Source organism: Penicillium canescens (assembly GCF_028828765.1).
Source record: "Penicillium canescens strain IBT 15451 chromosome Unknown utg000002l_segment0_segment0, whole genome shotgun sequence".
Lineage (NCBI taxonomy): Eukaryota > Fungi > Ascomycota > Eurotiomycetes > Eurotiales > Aspergillaceae > Penicillium > Penicillium canescens.
In genome coordinates this window covers 1,928,953-1,949,377 of record NW_026703964.1, presented here as the reverse complement: position 1 = coordinate 1,949,377, position 20,425 = coordinate 1,928,953, and the positions used below count along the sequence as shown (strand labels likewise).

At 50.6% G+C, this 20,425-nt stretch overlaps 8 protein-coding genes across 8 annotated transcripts; 4 read left to right on the top strand and 4 right to left on the bottom strand.

Annotated features, from left to right (window-relative positions):
* Window positions 1-582: 582 nt before the first annotated feature.
* Window positions 583-2,229, top strand: N7446_001929 (uncharacterized protein; the record flags this gene model as incomplete). The annotated part of the gene is made up of 1 exon (XM_058510678.1): window positions 583-2,229. One exon carries the CDS (start codon window positions 583-585, stop codon window positions 2,227-2,229), a length of 1,647 nt encoding a protein of 548 aa, XP_058376214.1.
* Window positions 2,230-2,447: 218 nt separating this feature from the next.
* N7446_001928 (WD-repeat containing protein SWD2) lies at window positions 2,448-3,659 on the bottom strand (the record flags this gene model as incomplete). The annotated part of the gene is made up of 3 exons (XM_058510677.1): window positions 2,448-3,214; window positions 3,265-3,493; window positions 3,552-3,659. The coding sequence occupies 3 exons, from the start codon at window positions 3,657-3,659 to the stop codon at window positions 2,448-2,450; spliced, it is 1,104 nt and encodes a 367-aa protein (XP_058376213.1).
* Window positions 3,660-3,941: 282 nt separating this feature from the next.
* Window positions 3,942-5,520, top strand: N7446_001927 (putative mitochondrial oxaloacetate transporter (Oac)). The gene is made up of 6 exons (XM_058510676.1): window positions 3,942-4,140; window positions 4,206-4,280; window positions 4,344-4,473; window positions 4,537-5,008; window positions 5,064-5,209; window positions 5,264-5,520. Exons 1-6 carry the CDS (start codon window positions 4,124-4,126, stop codon window positions 5,354-5,356), a joined length of 933 nt encoding a protein of 310 aa, XP_058376212.1. The 5' UTR covers window positions 3,942-4,123; the 3' UTR covers window positions 5,357-5,520.
* Window positions 5,521-6,706: 1,186 nt separating this feature from the next.
* Window positions 6,707-8,149, top strand: N7446_001926 (ribonucleotide-diphosphate reductase subunit RNR2; the record flags this gene model as incomplete). The annotated part of the gene is made up of 4 exons (XM_058510675.1): window positions 6,707-6,736; window positions 6,815-7,060; window positions 7,158-7,491; window positions 7,545-8,149. The coding sequence occupies 4 exons, from the start codon at window positions 6,707-6,709 to the stop codon at window positions 8,147-8,149; spliced, it is 1,215 nt and encodes a 404-aa protein (XP_058376211.1).
* A 460-nt stretch (window positions 8,150-8,609) lies between these two features.
* On the bottom strand, window positions 8,610-9,287 carry N7446_001925 (SRP9/SRP21 family protein; the record flags this gene model as incomplete). Its single annotated transcript, XM_058510674.1, has 2 exons — window positions 8,610-9,041; window positions 9,216-9,287. The coding sequence occupies 2 exons, from the start codon at window positions 9,285-9,287 to the stop codon at window positions 8,610-8,612; spliced, it is 504 nt and encodes a 167-aa protein (XP_058376210.1).
* Window positions 9,288-11,026: 1,739 nt separating this feature from the next.
* N7446_001924 (WD40 repeat domain-containing protein) lies at window positions 11,027-14,156 on the bottom strand (the record flags this gene model as incomplete). Its single annotated transcript, XM_058510673.1, has 5 exons — window positions 11,027-12,820; window positions 12,889-13,447; window positions 13,623-13,780; window positions 13,836-13,981; window positions 14,081-14,156. 5 exons carry the CDS (start codon window positions 14,154-14,156, stop codon window positions 11,027-11,029), a joined length of 2,733 nt encoding a protein of 910 aa, XP_058376209.1.
* A 224-nt stretch (window positions 14,157-14,380) lies between these two features.
* N7446_001923 (2-oxo-4-hydroxy-4-carboxy-5-ureidoimidazoline decarboxylase) lies at window positions 14,381-15,021 on the bottom strand (the record flags this gene model as incomplete). Its single annotated transcript, XM_058510672.1, has 3 exons — window positions 14,381-14,434; window positions 14,480-14,579; window positions 14,627-15,021. The coding sequence occupies 3 exons, from the start codon at window positions 15,019-15,021 to the stop codon at window positions 14,381-14,383; spliced, it is 549 nt and encodes a 182-aa protein (XP_058376208.1).
* A 677-nt stretch (window positions 15,022-15,698) lies between these two features.
* Window positions 15,699-19,450, top strand: N7446_001922 (uncharacterized protein; the record flags this gene model as incomplete). Its single annotated transcript, XM_058510671.1, has 4 exons — window positions 15,699-15,772; window positions 15,836-16,023; window positions 16,071-19,364; window positions 19,416-19,450. 4 exons carry the CDS (start codon window positions 15,699-15,701, stop codon window positions 19,448-19,450), a joined length of 3,591 nt encoding a protein of 1,196 aa, XP_058376207.1.
* Between the last annotated feature and the right edge of the window lie 975 nt (window positions 19,451-20,425).

The window sequence follows — 20,425 nt, the reverse complement described above, 5'->3', positions numbered from 1 at the left end:
GTCGAATACTTGTTTCTCCTGGCTTGTCTTGATTATATATTGTGGGTAGTTAGCAGTTTGTCCAATGACAGCCGTTTCCCGATTATAACCCTGGTCATCCGTACGATGGGTGTTACTATGAAATAAATAACAAAACTCGTCTGACACAATTGGATCTAAGAATCAACTACGAGCGTAAAGAAGCCCGTGGAACTCTCTAGGGCTGTCAGTTTAGTTGAGTCATCGGGAGCCTCATCCATATCTCATATCTCATGCGGCAGCTGCGGAGCCGCACTCCATCCTCCGCTCTGACTCTTCAGGCTCTCTGAACAAAGTAACCTCACACGACTTGACGTGTCCCACATAATCTCTGGCACCACTCACTTGCCAGATCACGTATACACCTCAGCCTCATCTGATAAGAAAAAGAAATCCCTACCAGAGCTACCCCGCACCGCCACAAACCGCAAAACATCTCCAAGCCTCCCAAACCCTATACCAACAAACCCTATCATACCTCCACAGTCCTTACAGAGCAATCTACCAACGCACCCAGTCGAACGATATTCCAACCCGACGTCTATAACGCCTATATCAACCACAATGCCACCAGACACACACATCGACGACCTTCCCGAACGCAAGACGAACGAAGAAACAAGCGCAACCCTCTCAGCCGAACTAAAAGCAAGCTGTTTCAATCTCCTCTCCGAAATAGACACCTACCAATCCCTCCTGGCATCAACACTACGCAATCCACAGCTCGTGGAAGCGCGCCAGTTCAGATCAAATGTCAATTCCGAATTGAAGATGCTCGATAAATTGGAGAGACAGATGAAAAGTGCTACCATTACTAGTGCTAGCGGTGATATGCAAGGAGAGGAAGGAGCCGAGCTCGATTTCGAAGTAGAGAAGCGGTTATTGCATGCGCTGCGCTCATCAAATCTACCGTTTTATCAATCTGTTTGGGATATAGCCAAGGGGTCGTGTTCTGGTTTGACTGCGCTTGGGAAGCGGTTTTATTGGGAGGAGAAGGGGCATTCTAAAGCTCGGGAGACGACTGCAGAGAAGAATGATGGTGTCGGGCAAGGCGAGAAGCAGCCCAATAAGGATAAGCGCAATAGTGTGTTTGTGGATATTGTTTCTGATGATGGGGCCGAATGGGTGAAAGTGTCTACGGTCACGCAGGATCGGCTTTTGTTTGAGATGGCGAAGAATTGTTGGGAGTGGGAGAATGATTCGGAGGATGAGATGGAGGGGGAGGATACTATGGAACATGTGAAGGTCGAGGGTCGGATGCTTCCGATGACTCGGAGAACGCGCAACATGTATGGAGATGACGGAGATGATAAGCTGGAACTTATTCGGTTGGCGGTGGATCTACGGAAGGCGGCTGATTCTACACTGGTTGGGTATAAACATCCTCGCATTCGCGTTGTTTTGCCCAGGATCGAACAGGGGAATATTGATGAGATTGATGATATTATTGAGGAGATGCGGAGTTGGGGTATGGATGTTGATTGCAAGAAAAGTCTGCAGCTAACGACTCACTCTGGGTTGGAGCATCTTCTTCCTCATCCGTTCAAGAAGTTTACTTCTACCCTGAATGTCGATTGCACTCTCCTCCTTGCCATGGTATCTGACTTGTCGCACTTCAAAGACATTCCGCCGGAGCCCCATTTTCACCGAGCAATCCTTCGACAAATTGAGGTTGAAAAGCAAAAGCCACTGCTTCCAACGGAGCTCTGGCCCGCTATGGGTGATCATAAGCTTGTTTGCACAAAAGAAGCTGCTGGGCGGATGCGAGAAATTGTTGAAACCATTGGCACTGAAACAGAGAAAGCCCGCACTCAGATCATGATGGGTGATCCCCCATATGGGCAACTTGATCACACTGCTATGCTTCAAAGGTTCCAGGAACTTTCAGATTATGAGGTTCCCACAGAGTGGAAACTTCCCATCAGTCTAGTTGATGTCCAACCAACCTTTGGTTCAACTCACAAACATGGCAACATTCCTCCAGTGGATCAGGAACTTGCAAACGAGCTGTCGGATATCAATTACAGTGTGTTCATGTATGGCTGGTTCAACAATTTGACGACAATTTCCAGCAATCGGACCATCAACAAACAAATCGAATCCACGGTCGAAAAGCACAGGAATGGGGATCCTTCTTTGGAAGGCCCCAAAGTATGGATCTGTGACACAGCACGGAGTTTGGTGGGCAAAGACAAAGATCGAAAAGCATAGTCATAGAAGTCCGTTTTCGGACAATAGAAGTCATGATAGAAACACCACAGACCTTTGAGAAACTCGTCAATCCATCAATCCGCTGATGTTGTTCTGTGTTATTTCCGTCATGAGTATTGCATTGATGGGCTTCTCCGTGATAGGCATTTCAGTGATTGGTGTTAGGGGTGGTTATTGGAATTTGGGCCTTGCTTGACCTTCGTGGGCTAGATCATGCTTTACTTCTCCGCTTCGGCGGGTGCCCAGAAAACGACTTCTTTATCTGCTGAAGCAAGCATGTTGTATCGCGGGTTGAATTCAACAAGGCTAGCCCTGTGTCGGTAATGCAGCTTAGTAGTCGGCTGCAGTGTTCCATTTGCCTCGGCCTGCTGCTGCATGTCCCACACAAGCAGATCGCCCTGTTCGCCATTGCAACCAACGACGTATCGGCCGTCAGGAGTGAAGCATGCATCTCCTTGTCCAAGGGGCTTTCCAGACGTGGAAACTGGTGCAGCACGGCCGGATGACCCACTCTTGCCAACAAGGAAAGACTTGATCTCACCGGTAAAGGCATCGAGGATATAGTGGCCATGGTAATCCGTTCCGAGCATCAGGTATTTTCCATCATTAGAAAACTCCAATCGAGTCCAGGCTCGTCCCCGAGTCGACGGTGTGAATCCCTCTTCAAAGGGCGCAAGGTCGAAGGTGGCAAAGGGGGCTTTGTCGAAGTTACGGAAATCGTAAAGAAGCACTGAAGACGTTGACTGAGAGGCAATTGCGATCACTGAAGCCGAAGGATCGAAGGTAGATAGGTACGGAGTCGCAAGTTTGAGTTTGCCCTGAGGATTCCGTGAGTTGAGGTCCCAAATCACCACAGTATCATCTTTGGAGCAGGATATGAAAGCGTCACTGCCGGGGCAAAGGCTGAGGGAGGTAACATTGTCGGTATGCCCAGTGAAATAGCGAATATATCCCTCATTGTGTGTATCAAGCAATCGCAGAGAGTCTGTGAATGGTAAGCTACATAAATCAAAGCAGGACCATCGAGTGACATACGGTCAACCTTGGTACTCGCATGAAGGACTTGGCGAGAGTGGTGGGTAAATCTCGCGAGATGAACACCATACTTCTTGCTGGCAACTGTCTTGCTATGCTTGCCTTCCTTGATATCAAATAGATGCATGGCCTCATCGTCACCCGCGCTGACTAGATGCTCGCCCTGGTCGTCAAAATCCAGAGATGTCACGTATTTAGTCCCGACTTCCTTTTTCGTGGTGTTGAAACCCTGCACGAGAGCACTGTCAACATGATCCCCGTACACGCAAGTGTCCAGATAGACATACCTTCATAGGGCGGAAGGCCCGAATGGTATCCGAGAGTTTCTGGGACTGGAGGGGAGCTTGGGCAGAGGGCGGGCCCTGCTGGGGTGTTGACGCTTGACCTTCAGCCATGATGGAAGATGACAAGGGGAGGTCAAGAGGAGGAGAAGTGAAGGAAGTCTGTAAACAAAAACAAAAAACAAAATTTGGGCTCAAAACATTCTCATCGATAGCTTCTTCCCCAAGCTCCAAACGCGCCTGCTTTTTTGTGGCGAGCCTCACCGCCCTGCTTATATAAAAACCCGGGGCTGGCCCGAGGTCGGCCCTGCCAGGCACCATTGACCAATCACCGTGTGGCAGACTTCGATTCGCCGCATGTAAGCTTTTATGCACTTATCTTCTCCGACATCTGACGAAAGACCTCATAATATCCATAGACGGCGTTGGCTTGGTCATACAGGCAGAATATCTGCACATTTCCCGCCTCGAAGCCTTCTTCTCGCCACGTTCGTGTCATCGCGGGTCCGATATCCCTCCGATAGCCGATACAAGCCTCAGCAACCCGATCCTCCTCCACATACTCTCACCCAAGCGCTATGTCTACCACTACAGGGTATGGGATATCTATGTGCTTTCAGATTACCTGTGGGACTTGCGCTAACAGATATAATTGAATAGAGCGTTCCTCGCAGGCGGTATCGCAGCATGCGGTGCAGTCACCGTTACTCATAGTTTCGAGACGGTGAAGATTCGGTGGGTTCCGAAAACTCCCAGTGTGGATGCGAAATTATACTGACATGGATAATTGGGTCAAAGGTTACAACTGCAGGGTGAATTGCAGACAAAAAACGAGGCCGTGAAGAAGTACAGGGGTGTGTTGCACGGTGTGAAGGTCATTCTTCAGAATGAAGGGCCTCGTGGCTTGTTCCGTGGTATTGGGTCTGCTGTATGTGATCCTCCAAGTGACATGCATTTGCGCAAGTACCCCGCTAATCTCGAGACCATTTAGTATGTCTACCAGGTGTTGCTTAACGGCTGTCGTCTGGGCTTCTACGAGCCCATCCGCTCAAATCTCACATCCGCTATCTATAACGACCCCAAGATCCAATCTCTCGGTGCCAATGTCTTCGCCGGAGCCGCTTCAGGTGTTATTGGTGCTGCCGCAGGATCGCCCTTCTTCCTCGTGAAGACCCGTCTCCAATCCTACTCGCCCTTCCTCCCTGTCGGTACCCAGCACAACTACAAGAACTCATTCGATGGTCTGAGCAAGATTTATAAGAGCGAAGGTGTTAAGGGCATCTATCGTGGTGTTGGCGCAGCCATGATCCGTACTAGCTTCGGTAGTGCCGTCCAGCTACCAACATACTTCTTTGCCAAGCGCCGCTTGACCCGCCATCTGGGTATGGAGGAAGGCCCTGCTCTGCACCTAGCCAGTTCTGCGGCTTCCGGTTTCGTTGTGTGCTGCTTCATGCACCCTCCTGGTACGTGCCCTCAAGATTGAGCTGAGCTGTATCCGTCCCATGCTGACACTTTCAGACACTATCATGGCTCGTATGTACAACCAGACTGGTAACCTGTATGGTGGTGTTTTCGACTGCTTGTTCAAGACGATCCGCACCGAGGGTGTCCTTGCTATCTACAAGGGCTTCTTCGCTCACCTGGCCCGCATCCTGCCCCACACTGTAAGTGCCGAGTCTAGACTCGCATTGTTATACACACGCTAACCCCACCTCTAGATCTTGACTCTCAGTCTCGCGGAGCAGACCAACAAGTTAATGCGCCGTGTCGAAGACCGGGTGCTGCCCGACTCCTACCGTGAGAAGATCTAAACATAGGAAACATAAGGGTTCCTAGATCCAATGCCATCTACGGAGTACATTGTTTGGGTCGATCTTGGATGTTTCATGTTTTTGTTCCATAGACTTGGCGTCAGGTATCTCGACTCCGATTTTAGAGGAGTCTGTACATATCTTATCAAGGATTGTCAACATATACAGATCAACACGTGACAGACAAAGTATGTGGAGGTTGCCGGTGCACCGAACCTCAAACTCGGCTGGCTGGTGGGCCTGGACGCGCCTGGCAACTCGCAAGGGATCACTTGCCACATTGCATCTATAAAGGGACCGAGAGTTTGTAGATCGGTATCTTCGTGTAGCACGCAATTGAAACACGGCTGAAAATATAGTTCAATGGCCAGTCCCAAGACCAGCTAGCCAGATAACTTATAACTTGAGACAGCTGCCTTGGACACGCGAGCTAAGATGATCAGTGCTTTTTCCGAGGCGCGTGAGGTTCCACTCCCAGAAACTTCTGTTCTGTATGGGGTAAAAGCTCCTGCATTCTTGTTACTTGACAGGGACTACCACATGTTAAGGGAGACATTCTATTCTCCTATATGGACAGAGAGGAGATCTGTATAGAACGATACATAGGTAAGAAAAAAGCGTGCATATGGCTACCTAGGTAACTAGACGCGTGGGGAGCTTAGCTAGAGCTGACACACCCTTACACGATCCCTGGAGACCCGACAAAGACAAATTGATTAAAATCGACGAATGAGGTCTGATGTCTGACTCTAGACCGCCAATTACATCCGTAAAGCCGCCTTGTTTCTTGCGTCGCGTCGCGTCTTTGTGGATTTCAAGTTATCTGATCAAGAGTGGAGACCATTACGTCGAGCTGAAAGGTTGCCCAGGCGCCTGGAGGACGCGTCGGTTTCGGTTTCTTTATGCTGTACGCTGGTATTATATTAGCGTTTTAAATACAGCAACATATGTGTATTTGTGCTAGCCAGTCTCCAATATTGACCTTCGAGAAAAGGCATTAAGTTTAGATAAGATCGGACATGTAAGATGGGGCATGCAGGGGCTTGGAATGGAGTAAATCCTGTCGGATGTTGCTAGGAACCAAGTGGCATGAGAAGTTGGGCCCAAACGGGAAAGAAAGGCTTGGGCGACGCGCTTTTTCCGGTGACTAAGCGGGGCGCGAGGTCACGTGCGACGTGACTTAGCACGTCTCTAGCGCGATTTCTCTCCAGTACTTAACTGAGATTATTTTCCCTCGCTGAATCCCGATCTCCTTCCCATCCCACTTTGCAAGCTCTTGTCCATTCTTACTTGCTGTTTTTGCCATCGAGAACTGTCCTGTGATACTTGATTCCTCACATACTCATCCCAATGGCCGCTCAAGTCACTCCCTCCAAGCAGGTTCGTGATGTCACGCTATCGCCTCTCGCGCCAGACGCGTCGCAACCCTCGATTATACTAACCCATATGCTTCCTCAGGCTGCTTCCTCCCTCGAAAACCTCAAGATGAGCGACTCGCCCGTTAAGAAGCTCGACTTCCAGTCGGTGGGCAAGGAGAACGCGCCCGCGTCTGTCAAGCCCGTCGACGCGTCCTTAGAAAAGCCTACCGAGAAGGCCCTCGAGGCCCCCAAGGCTGCTCCTACTATCAAGGAGCTCGAGGCAACTGAGCCCCTCCTCCAGGAGAACCCCCACCGTTTCGTTATGTTCCCTATCAAGTACCACGAGGTAAGTCACGTCGCCGACGCGTCCAACGCGTAAAGTGGATTAGTGGGGGATACCTTCAGACGAAGAACATCAAGGCTAACCGTGTCTCTCTGGATAGATCTGGCAAATGTACAAGAAGGCCGAGGCCTCTTTCTGGACCGCTGAGGAGATTGATCTATCCAAGGATCTCCACGACTGGCACAACCGCCTCAACGATGATGAGCGTTACTTCATCTCCCACGTCCTTGCCTTCTTCGCTGCCTCCGACGGCATCGTCAACGAAAACCTGGTCGAGCGTTTCAGCGGAGAGGTCCAGATTCCCGAGGCTCGTTGCTTCTACGGTTTCCAGATCATGATGGAGAACATCCACTCCGAGACCTACTCTCTACTCATTGATACCTATATCAAGGAGCCCAAGCAGCGCACCTACCTCTTCGATGCCATTGACACCAGTAAGCTTCACTCACTTGCTCCCACACGTACTCTTGGCTGACCCATCATCCAGTTCCCTGCATTGCCAAGAAGGCTGAGTGGGCCATCCGTTGGATCAATGACACTGAGTCAACCTTCGCTTCGCGTCTGGTTGCCTTCGCTGCTGTCGAGGGTATCTTCTTCTCTGGTTCCTTCGCCTCCATCTTCTGGCTCAAGAAGCGTGGTCTGATGCCCGGTCTCACCTTCTCCAACGAGCTCATTTCTCGTGACGAGGGTCTCCACACTGATTTCGCTTGTCTCCTCTTCTCTCACCTGAACCACCGCCCTGATCCCAAGGTCGTTGAAGACATCATTGTCGAGGCCGTTGGTATCGAGCAGGAGTTCCTCACTGACGCTCTTCCCTGTGGACTGCTTGGCATGAACGCCAAGCTCATGTGCCAGTACATCGAGTTTGTCGCTGACCGTCTCCTCGTGGCCCTTGGCAACAAGAAGTACTACAACTCTGCCAACCCCTTCGACTTCATGGAGTCCATCTCCCTGGCTGGCAAGACCAACTTCTTCGAGAAGCGTGTCGGTGACTATCAGAAGGCTGGTGTCATGGCCAGCACCAAGAAGGAGACCAACGCCGAGGGTGAGAAGGTCGTCAGCGACGGTCTTAACTTCGATGAGGACTTCTGAGCGATATCCTTCCACCCCACTCTCCTCTTGTTTTATACCCTCTCCCCACATGATATCACGCTGTTTCTTTTTTCTTGTTTTCATTGATTGACGGTTTGGCATGGGAATGGCGTTTCACTTGTTTCTTCTTTCTTGTCCATCCTGGACTCCTGGGTGTCTGTGGATGGATGGCGGATTCTGTGTATTTAGATTTTCGAATCACTTGTTATAATGTGTATCTGAATCTTGTCTTGGTAGATGTAGATATCTATTGGCGTGCTACCTAATTGAATCCGTCTTTATCTACCAACTTCGCCCTTAGCCTTAGCTGTTAGATGATCACTTGTCCCACTTAGATCCATGATATGCAGAAAACCAGAGAAGAACCCAATAATATCATTCAGGATATCAACCAAGCACACTCATAAAACACATCTATGCAAGCATACCACAATATGTAGAAGAACAAAACAACATTAATTTATCGCTTCCCCTTTCCACCCTTCTTCTTCCCCTTCCCACCAGCCTGACCCTGGCCTTGAGCCTGACCCTTCCCAGCCCCAGCTTCTTCAACAGGCGCAGCCACAGCCGCAGGCGCATCAACCATCTCCACATCCCCAACAGGAGCAGCGTTTCCTAACCCAAGCCCAGCAACATCAGCACCAGCAGCCAACTTCCCCAAGCTCGTAATTAGCCGAGAAACCTCCTGTGCCTTGTTCGTCCGGTATTGAAGACATATTCCTGTGCCGGGGTTGAATGTTTTCAGGGTGAGGGAGGCGATAGGGGCGGCGGGGGTTGCGGTTGCTTGTGTTGTGGCATTGTCTTTGCTGTTCTTTTTGGCTTGCGATTTTTGGATTCGCTTTGCGTTTCCTGGCCGTGTGGTTGGGAAGTTGTATTTTGTTGTTATCCGGGTCTGTTGTGGATTGGGGGATTAGCTTGGGTTCTTTTGCTTTTTTCCCCTTTTTGTTCTTTTGTAGAGTCTTGAGGGTTTATTGAGTGGTGCTGGGAAGGGGCCGGTGTGCTTGCCTGCTCCCGCGGGGAGAATCGAATAGACGGCGGGCTGGATCGGAGACTGGAATCAGCTTACCGTTTCTGGGTACGCCTGTAATAACTGCGCAGAATGTTCCAGGTAAGCCTGGGAGGTAGGGAGGTAGGGCATTTTGTGGTTGTGGCGAGCGTCTGTCTCGCTTGGGGTTTGGGTGAAGAGGTGTGGTGGGATGCGATGTGGTAAGTTGGCGAAGGCTTCCTCGATATTGCGGGTGGAGAGACAAATTCAGTTAAGGGTCGCAGGTTGATCCTGTGAGTCAATGCCCTGGAGATATCTGAGTTGGTGGTTGGAGATGTGTGGAGGTGTTATCAGTGTGCTGGTGGCTTTTTCCATGTCTTGGCATCGATAGTCGGTACGTCGAACTATATCCTAACGAATAAACCAACACATATTTGACAGGTTAGCAATCTATGTTTCGCTCCTTTTGCTACTTTGGAAATGATATTTAGGGTCTTCTCAGATCTCTGTCTATATTTATCCCACTATCTCGAATGCGCTTTAACAACTCGTTTGAATCCCTAGCAGTCTTCCAAGGTAAGCAACAAAGATTCACCTAGCGGATGCCATAAAGACATAGAGTGCTCCTATTTTTCAATGACTCGTTGGATAGGACCTCGAACAAGTACAAAGTTTTTAGAAGTTGGAAGTTGGAGAGCCAGCTTGTACAGGAGACAGCCTCCCAAAGTGCCAGTGGAGCCTGTTAAGCAAACCGTCTGTCCTTTGGTACCATTCCGAGTGCATCGTGATATATTTCGTTTAAATTGTGGAACGGTTCTGGACAGGAAAAACATCATGGTAATCCTGGGGCAATTTGAAAAGGTATCAATTGACTAACAGCAAGGTAAACTCGCAGCGGTGAAAGGAGTGCAGCTTTCTTGCTTGGATTGTTCAGGCGAGGTGTGTCTATTTTCGGAGAGGAAACATGAACGACAGAAGAAGAAACCAAGTAGTTGTCAGTAGGACGTATTTTATATTCGTGCGAATATCATAAGACTTTGCTAGAGATACAAACTCTTAAGATGTCCCCCGAACTAAACAGATATATACAAATTCATATGCTTAACTGGGCACTTGTTCATGTATTACCAACCGTCTATTAGAAACTAAAGAGAGTAGAGATCAAGAAAAAGAAGAAGAAGAAGCAGAAGAAGAAGAAAGAAAAAAGAAAGAAAACAGATTATCGGATGTCATAGCATATTTTCAATTGAATATTATACCCTATCTCTCAATAATTAAGCTAACACTATGTCATGCGCCAGTAGTGAAATTTTAGGGTGATCATAGCAACAATTGAGGTCAATAGGGTAGTTACAATCACCTCAAATAGTGGCTATGCTGCTCGTGGAAGATATTCTCGGTCAATCTCACACTTCCATCTACCAGTTTTGTTACTTCTAGCTACCTATTCATTTCAGCCTTCTCAGACTCCACTCATAACCCGCACAGTATAAGCCTTAACATCTGCTACGGGATCCAGAATGGGAAATGGGGAGTGTCGATAGATCAGTTCTTATATATGAAAGATTGCATTCAGACTGAAATACTAGCTATAGAAGGAAGTCAAGGAGTCTCGGTTCCAGGACCGAGATTGATTTTGAGTAAAGTAACATGAGACTCATATATCTTCATACATATCTCATATTCTCGTCGCATCTTGTACTATACATATCCTCAAGACATAAATCACATAAAATGTACACATAAAAGAGACTGATATCCAAAGAAAACAGAAAACACCACCATAATACAACATCCCCTAAACCAAATCCAAAGGATAAGGAAAAAGGAAAACGCCAAAAGTGCAAATCAAATCAAACCAACCCAACCCAAATCTTCATCCATATCCAACCCTAAGAAATAGGCCGATGGCACTGCGAACAAATAAGATTCTGCTTCCCATCCCTCCCCTTGACACTCCGAAAACTCGTACAACGACAATTATCACACTTAAGCACATCGTCCTCCTCACCACCAGCCGAAGAAGCATAATCACTACTCAGAATACTCCCCGCAGTACTCATCTTGCGCTCACGAATACTATCGGGACTAAGCAGCTCATTTGAATTGCGCGAGCGCATTGCCAATGCATCATGCGTGATCTTGTTCCAGTATGCGTAGCTGTGGTCACCCTGTAGCCAGAGCGGGTTGTCTTTGTTTTTTCCGCTGGCGACGAGGTCGGCGGATGACGAGGCGACTCTGTTTGGGGGTGGGACTGTGGTGGAGGAGCCGTTTCCATTGGCATGGTCATTGCAGGTGCCTTTGCCAGTGCCATTGCTTTGGCCGCGGGTGTGGTTCGTCCGCGTTGCGTCTTCGCTTGTGCGTCGGATGTCTAGGCGTGATCGGCGCGGTGAGGGGGGTGGGGAGTGCGTGAAGGCGCTGAGGGATTCGTTTGGGCCTAGGCTTGATGGTCTGGAGGATGAGAGGCGGAATGTCGCGTTGCGGTGCTGTGGGGATGGGCTTCGGGTGCGTAGACCGGAGCGGGAACCGTCAGTGCTGGAGCGGCCTTGGCGGATGACAGAGTTGCGCCAGGAGATAATGCGCTCGGAGGGTGTTTTGTGGGATGATTCTTTGCCGATTGAGGAGGTTACGCTGCGGCGGCCAGAGTTTGAACGGCGGAGGATGCGGCGGGAGATGGTTGAGTTTGCGTCCCAGTTTTCGAAGCGGCGTTTGTGGTAGGCGCAGTCTTGTCGCAGGATTTTGATCTTGCCGGAGTAGTCTGCTATGACTATTATGTCTCCACCTGGGTGTTTAGAGCGGGCGAGGTAGGAGGGGGATTCGTGGGCCATTTTGCTGATTATTGATAGTCGTGGTGCGGAGGCTGAGCGCTTGTGGCTTGTTCCGTTTTGCTTTGATGTTTCTGCTGATTCAGGGCCCATTAGGGCGACTGGCGGTGGGTTGCAGATGTCGTAGATTGGGTCTTCGGATAGTGCTAGGGCTTGTTTTGTTTGGACTGGCGCGGAGATGGCGGCCGTCACCATTGCGGAGTGCGTCTCGAAGACCTCTACAGCTCGCTTTTCGGAATCTCCTTCCACTAGCCCAATTGGCCATACGTATGCTCGGCGATCTTCACTTCCACAGATGATGTGCTTGCCGTCGTCTGTGAAAGTGGCTCGGATCTGACTGCAGGTGTTCTCGTTGCCGCGGAACTTGGCCTCCAAGGTTCGAGCATTGAAATCGTACATTCGAATGCGCGAGTCGTTGCTAGTAACCAGGAGTTTGATTTCACCCCGGTTGTCGCCTTTGTGGAAAATCATCGTATCGATGCCGGTAATTTTACTGCCCTTGGCGTTTCGCCCACGAGCTGATCGAACGTGGATCTGGGATGATACTTTCAGGCCCTCCGTGTCGTAGATGTTGAGCATACCGTTTAGACAGCCAGCAATGGAATATTTTCCATCAGGCGTGAACGCTACTGCAGTGATCATATCCGGTACGGCAGTCACAAAGGCAACGCTTTTGTCAGGAATACTCCATAGACGCAGTTTGGTGTCGAGTGATCCAGCAAGGAAGAACCGGTCGTCACGCGGGTGAAACTGTATCGAGGTTACAAAATCGCTGTGTTGGAAACAGCAGAGACATTCCGGTCGAGATATGTGCCACAGTCGCACTGTCTTGTCCATCGATGAGGACAGAAGGAAGTTGTTCTGGTTCGTCAATTAGTATGATCTTTTCCCAATCAAAAATTTAAAAATTTTAATGTGCTTCGCCATACTTTACTCCAGCTGAGATCCAAAATACTCCCCTTGTGGCCCTCATACACCTGAATTGGGGTTGGCTGAAACACAGGCGCCTTCAGCTTAGCAGTATCGTGTGCATCTACAGGGGTTTGCTCTTCCTCTCCATTCGCATTCTCACGCTCCTCCGGCGTAGAGATGACAGCCCACACTCGAACCTTGCGGTCCTGACCCGCAGCAGCCAAATACTTGCCATCTTTGGAGAACACAAGCGCCCAAACAGCCCGTCCGGTATGATCGCCATTCTGCGGCAAAGTGGACGACGTAGATATCCGTCTGTCTGCGACTTTGGGCGGTGGGCCGCCGCCCTCGAGTTCCTGGGCCAAGAAAACACGGTTGAATGTCTTGTCTTTCTTATAATGTGCGCGCACCTTCAGGTACTTGGCAGGTCCAGGGTGCCGAGCTATAAATCCAATTGGGTGGGAGGTGTCGACGGACATGCGGCTAGCCTCCGGTTCTGAGGTTTCATCTTCCGGCTCGGAAAGCTGGTCCTTCTTTTTGTTTCCGATGATTCGGCTGAGGAAGGAGACGCCTTTTCTGTGGTGATGAACACGGTATGGGTCAGTCGCTGATATATGTGCATGGCCGGCCAGATCTTGGTGGGGGAAAACTTCCAAAGCGGACTATGCGGGGGATCGCACAGAATCCTGCATGACACAAAGGTGCCGGAGTGACGTTTCACAAGACTGGCAGACTGGACGTGAAAACTCACTTCTTCTCCTTGGGGGGCTTGGTTGGTGATGAATCCCCCGGCGCTGGACTTTGCTCAGGCTGGCTGTACTCCGATCCCACAGCTTCAGCTTCATATGACGCTTTCCCCAGCAATTTCAACGGAATGGATTTCTGCGTATTTGTACGTTGGATGATATGCTAAGCACGGTCCTCGTGTCAGCTCTGACAAGCACATGACCCCGTATAGACCTACCTGCGATAGCGGATCTATAGCACTTGATTCGGTCTTTGCCTCGTGTAAGGCATTCGTCTCTCGCAGCGGACTCGCCGGCGGCCGTTTGGCATTGCGCGCATCTTGACTCTGGCTCGAGCCCGACGCGACGTCCGAAGTGGCCGAGCCTGAACCAGTCAGCATGGTCATTGGCATGGCATATTTCCTTGTTTTTGTATGCGCTCGTGATAGGCACGTTTATGGCCCGGATTGGAATCGCAACGTACCCGGGAATGTTGCGGCTCGGAGGGGTGACTTGTCCCTTATTGGACTCGTTGGCAGAGCGAGATTGTCTCCGTCCATCTCTCGCGCATGGAGATACTTACAAATACATAGGTGGGATGCGAAGGGAAAAAGCGGCAAATCGGCAAACACCGGATGGCGGGCATGACATCAAACGGGTGGAGTTAGACCCTTTTGCTTGATAAGATCTAAGAATTGGCCAAGGCTCTCCACTGCGTTTTATTTATATTTATATACAGTATGTCTATAGTACTTGGGTACTTGGGTACTTCGATAGGATTGCACTAGATGCGCGCCTGCAGCTTTTTCGCTCGGTCTTTCGCAATGTCGCACATTCCCTGTCGAGTCAGAATAGAAGCAACAACCAGACAGAACAAACTCACCTGAATCGTCTCTTCGATTTCGCGCTCGGCATCACCGCGATCAATGCGCTGACGCATCTCCACCATAATCACGTCTCGGCTCCGGCCGTTGACGAATGTGCTGTATACAATTAGACCCGACCATACCACCTCACCAGGCGAACTTACACAAAGCGCAAGCCGGGGAACTTTTCCTCGTATTCAGCATTCAGCGCAATTAATTTTTCAGCTTGTTCCTCTGCGCCCGTGTTCAATTGGGCCTGTTCTTTCTTGCTCAGCTCACTCAGATGCTCCGGGTTGGCCGGGGCGCGGCCCAGCCGGGGATGAGAACCCAGAATGCCAAAGAGCACGTTGCGGTCGGTCGGGGAATTCGGGGCGGACAATGCAGACATGCGAGCCCCCACTGCATCAATCAGGGCCGTGTAGGTCGTGAAGCTCTGAGCGAGCACGGGGATCATCAGTTGGTGGAGCTCTGGTGAGGGCTCGAACAGTGTGTCTAGAACCCGGAGCTGAGCCTCCTGGGGTAGGCTGGTGATCGTCGATGGCGGGGGAAGGTCGGTCATAATGCGAATGAGGACATTCTTTGAGTGTTCGGGGATTGCAGTGATTAAGTAGAATCTTGGATCCCCCGCCTTCGGGGGACTCCGTGGGCGGAGTCCAGCGGGAGGTGATAAAGTAAGTTGTATGCTTCAACATATGTATAAGTTACTATACTATATAACTGTTCCATGGCAATTGACCTTATTTGCAAGGTTACATGCGCTCAGGTCTCCGATCCTTCGATCCTTTGCCTTTTACTTGTACCTGAAGTACCTAACCTAAGTTCCTAAGTCCGAAGTATCCAAGTTCCAAATTTTCAAGTGCTAACATTACCAGGAATCCTCTTCAAAAGTACTAAAGTCAGACATTCCAAGTTAATGTTGGAATGTAGAATGACAATGTGTAAGCGGCCCTGCTATAAAGAGTACGAACGCCGTGTTTCAGGATGGCGAGTTAAATTGGGATAACCGCAAAGGTGGAGTTGCCGAAGCCACCCCTGAGCCGTTCCAAGAGAGGTGAGAGGTGAGAGGTTCGTCTATCAAGATTCTTTTCAACTGCCTCACTTGCTAGACGCCTTGATTGGGCACATCGCGATCTTAAGATCCGATCCGCCCCATTTACACTCCTCCGGCCTAGAACAGTTTCTCCTTTATATTTCCCCCTCGGCTTTGCGCCTACCCTTCTCCATGCGGTCCACACCATGTCTTTGAATGGGCTAGATACCGCCGCTGTCGTTGAAGCCTACCAAAGTGCTCTGGCAGACGCCGGTGGGTGGTGAGTACCCCTATATAAACCGTTTCGTGTGACAGGGACACGTTATTGACCCCTGTGTTTCAGGTTTCTGCTGCATTATGTGGCCAGAGATGAAGTCGCTCTGCTCGAGCGAGGAACTGGCGGGGTGCCCGAGATTCGGAATGCCATTGACAGTTATGAAGAATCCTCGCCGCTCTACGGCTTCCTCCAGTATCGGCGCAGAAAAGTGATCATTCGCTATATGCCGGAGGGGTTATCTCGCCTGATACAAGGTACGCGCAAAGTCACTCTGCATCTGCATTGGTCTAACATCTCCCAGCTCGAAGCAATGTCCAATTCACCTCCGTCACCGACAAGTTCACCCCGAACGACACCGTCCTCCCTTTGTCTAAAGCCTCCGATCTCACCGAAAGCGCCCTGTCGTCCGCATGTCTCCTTCACACCGCTTCAACCTCTATCACTTCCTCGTCGAGCTCCCTCCGTCGTCGCCGGCTGATGGAAATCACAGAGGATGCAGAGGAAAATGGCACCAGGGATGAGGCCCCAAGCCCGGTGCAACATTCCCAAAAACCTCCTCAAATACCTCTCCAAAAACCTCCCCAAAAACCTCCCCATCTTGTGAACCATCAACGATCAGAGAGTATCCAATCCGAAGCCACCATAGTGCCGCCCCCTGAAGAAACCCCACCGGAACTGCAAACGATGTCGCCAGATAGTGATAGGGCTGTTATTGAACCCATGCCCCCGCCATCGCGGGCAAGCTCGAGAGCTCCGTCTCGTAGAAGTCCCAGTGAACCTCGCGGAAGCCCGAGTGCATCATTCTCGGCAGCACAGTCCCCTAAGTCAAGCGACCTCGAACGCTCCAGCTCTCGGTACCGAAATATTCTCGATGAATTCCCCCGTCCGTCAGAGGAGGCACGTATGTCTACTCAATCCGCGCGCCCCTCACTCCGAGATTTGGAACGCGCCGCTGGATTCACTCCAAAGGTCAAACTGGGACCGAGGCCGTCTGTCGATAGCAGTGGAAGACCCCGCACAGCGGGCAGCACTAGAAATGCAGACCAGAGGCCTGTCGCGTCCCTGCCTACCAATATGCGCTCTTCTTCCGTGCGGAAGCCGAACCCTGATGCCCCTCGTCCTCGATCTCAGGGAAGCACCTTCGCCGTCAAGCCTACTAGTCGTGTACCACCAGTTCCACCTCTGCTTGTTCCGCCTCCATCGATTCCTATCTCCAGGCCTCAATTATCTCCGGGTGCTAAGTCTCTAGGGGCTTTGTCTACTTCCTCGGGATTGAGTCCCGAGAAAGAGCGGTTGATGAAGGCTCTACAGCAGAGGAAGAAGAATATGGCGAAGCGGGCCGAAGAGACGAAGAAGAAGAAGCAAGTTTCTGAGGGAAAGAAGCCTGAGAAGGAGGTTCAGGAACTGGAGGACAATAAGGAGAATCTTGCTGAGGCTCCTCAACTCGAATTTGAACGGCCTGGGACCGAAACGGTTCAGCAAGATCAACCAGATACTCCGTTGGGAGCAGCTCCTTCGGCTCCCGAGCCTGTACCTGAACCTGTTCCTGAATCGATGCTCAAGTCTACCCCTGAGCCGACTGTTGAGCCCCCTGCTGAGCCAGTTGAGGCTACCCCCGAGCCTGTTCTAGAAGCTGTGGAACCTACTCCCGAAGCAGCCGTGGAGGCTATTTCTGAGTCTATTTCACAGGACCAGCCTGCCGTGATTTCCGAAGTAGTGCAGGCTTCCGAGCCTCTCGAGTCGTCTCAGCCAGAACCGACCGCTGATGCTCCTGTGGCAAAGCCCGAGGTTGGCCCAGTCTCGCCTATCTCGCCTACCCTTCATACTACAGTCTCTGGACGCGTTGATACACCTGTTGAGACTGTTCAGGCCGAAACATCGCAGGCACCCCCTGAAGCTGAAACGCGCCTTGAGGACTCCGCAATCCCTGATCGTGCCCCACCTAGCAATGTCGACGTCCCACTCCAAAATGAATCCTCCGAGGCCCCAGAACCGGAATCAGACCCCCAATCGCATTTCCAATTTTCTATCCAACCCGTGACAGATTCACTGGACACGCCTGAGCCTGCTCCAGTTGAATCCGATCCCATTCCTGCCACTCCCTCTATCACTCCTCCTCAAAGCGCCGACAACGACCTTCCGGTCGCGCCCATTTCTGTCTCTGTCGAGCCTAGCCCGGTAGACAAAGTCGCCCCTGAGTATTCACCTGCTCAAAAGGCTGAGCCTCTTCCCTTGGACCAGAGGCGGCGGGTCCACTTAGAACCTATTCAAGTACCCACCCCGGAGTACTCTGACGACGACAACCTCCTTTCTGACGATTCCTTCATGGAGGAGCTGACATCAGCCACTGTTCAGGAGGCAAGACCGATTTCTGTCAAGTCCCCTAACGGTGGTGACCATGGCTGGCGAAGCTCTCGTGCTGTCTCGAGCCCGTACTCTGCCGCATCGCCGTCAGCCATGCACGCGCTGGCAGTTGGAAGATCGGTCTCTAGCTCTTACAGTGAGAATGGCCCCCCTACGCCGGTACTCATGGCCAAGAAGATCAATGTCTCCTCTGGCATTTCTAGTCGTATCAAGGCTCTAGAGAAGTTCTCGAGTCGGGAAGGCACTCCTATGGGCTCGAGTCCGACCGTGTCTGGACCGTCGGCCGCCTCATCTTTTGAGAACCTTCGCAAGCGCACGTCTATCTCGCTGCCCAGCGGAAACGAAACCACTCCGCCGTCAACCATGCATTCCGCTCACCCAGAAGGCTTTAGCCGCGCCCCGAGCGTGAGCCGCCACGACCCTCGTCGGATGTCTGTGGATGCCATGCGCCGTGCAAACTCAGTCTCCGTAACGGCCCACATTGTGCGCGATTCAGATATCTCCCCCGGCTCATCTGGAGTTGAACCCTCGGAGTCTGACGTTCTCGGCCTCCACGCCAGTCCATTGACTGTTGAGCACGAGATGGCCGATGAGCCTCCGTCATCCCAGGCATCAATCGCCGAAACCTCCCGTCCTGAGGACCGAAGCATGTCAATGTCATCTACCGGGTCTGGTCGTCCATCGTCATCTCGCCCTGGTAGCCGACTCTCTCTGTCATCTCGTCCAAGGACTAGCGAACCTGCCCAATCTGCATCCCCCACTTCCGAAGACAAGAAGGCATCCCGCGCGTCGCGCCTCATGCGCCGTATGTCATCCATCACATCGACTTCTCGTCGTAGCATCATTGGTGCCCTAAGCTCACCAGTCAAAGAAGAAGAGTACACTCCCACATTTGGAAACAGCTCCAGCGAGGCCCCGACATCCACGACTTCTCGTACTTCCGAACCTATCGATATCGGCGAAGTCAATGTCCAGTTCCCAGACACATTACTCTGGAAGCGACGGGTCATGCGCATCGACGAAAATGGTTTCGTCGTGCTCACTCCCGGCACCAACGACGCCGCCACCCGTAACATGACCAAACGCTACCATCTCACCGAGTTCCGGAAACCTTGTCTACCCGAGGAAGATATGCAGGAACTGCCCAACAGCATTTTGCTCGACTTCCTGGACGGAAATACGCTCCAATGTGCCTGCGAATCGCGCCAGGGACAGGCGTCTACTCTGCAGAGTAAGTAACCTATCTCATTTCAACTTTGAATAATAAACTAACAGACACCAGCTCTCATCGACGCCCACAGCGCCCATCAGCAATAAACAATTCCATCGGTAAAAGGGCAGGAATCCTGACACTGATATTCTTCGCTTCATTTTCCACCACTTTGTTTCGAGCCCGCCTGCTCGCCCTTGTTTTCTACCTTTCACACTTCACTACATAAGCATCTTCAAATCTAGTTTTCTTTTCTCTCTCTCTCTCTCTCTCTCTCTTGGCCTCCCATCTCCCTCCTTCAACCATCTGTTTCCTATCTCTTATCTCTCTCTCTCCCTACCTGTACCTTTATCTCCTTTTCTCTCTTGTCTTCTACGTGGTGTGATATATGTGGCATGTGTTCTTGGTATACCCCTCCGAGTGAAAAAACTACTTCTCTTTCTGATTATCCCTCCCGATTTACTTTCCGTCGTGTACATACAGACGTGATCTCATCTTCAATCCCTTTGGTCCCTTCTTTGACTGTCTATCGTCCTTGCATACACTCTGTGGTCTGTGGCCTTGACATTTTGAGTATTGGTGTTTGAAGTACTTCATTTCTTGTTATTATTCTTTTTCTTCCCTTATCTAGACTTTTCGTCCAATTGAGATTTCACCTGGACTTCGAGGTGTGCATTCGTCTGGTTTTAGTCTTCATCTTTTCCGTACATTTTGCATGTCTTGCTCTTAAATTCTTAAACTGTCATCGATAGCCTATCAGCTTAAATATGGCGTTTCTGGACCGACCTATGTATAGTAACTTATACATCAAAACGTCATACTCCTCATGTCTCCCAATTCCACAACTATACAACAGGTGCCGGAAGTCCTTTCCCCTCCCACCTTTTTTTGATCTACATACTGAACCCGAGGCACTCAAAAAAGGGCAAGAAAAAGAGGCGCAAAAAGAGGAGAGGGGCCAAACCAGGACGAAAACAATGCATGAAACGGTACACTCGCTTCGAGGCTTAATTATATAACCCGTCCAAATACTTCATAGCACTGCTTACACATTTATGACCCCCTGTTGTAGGAACAATATA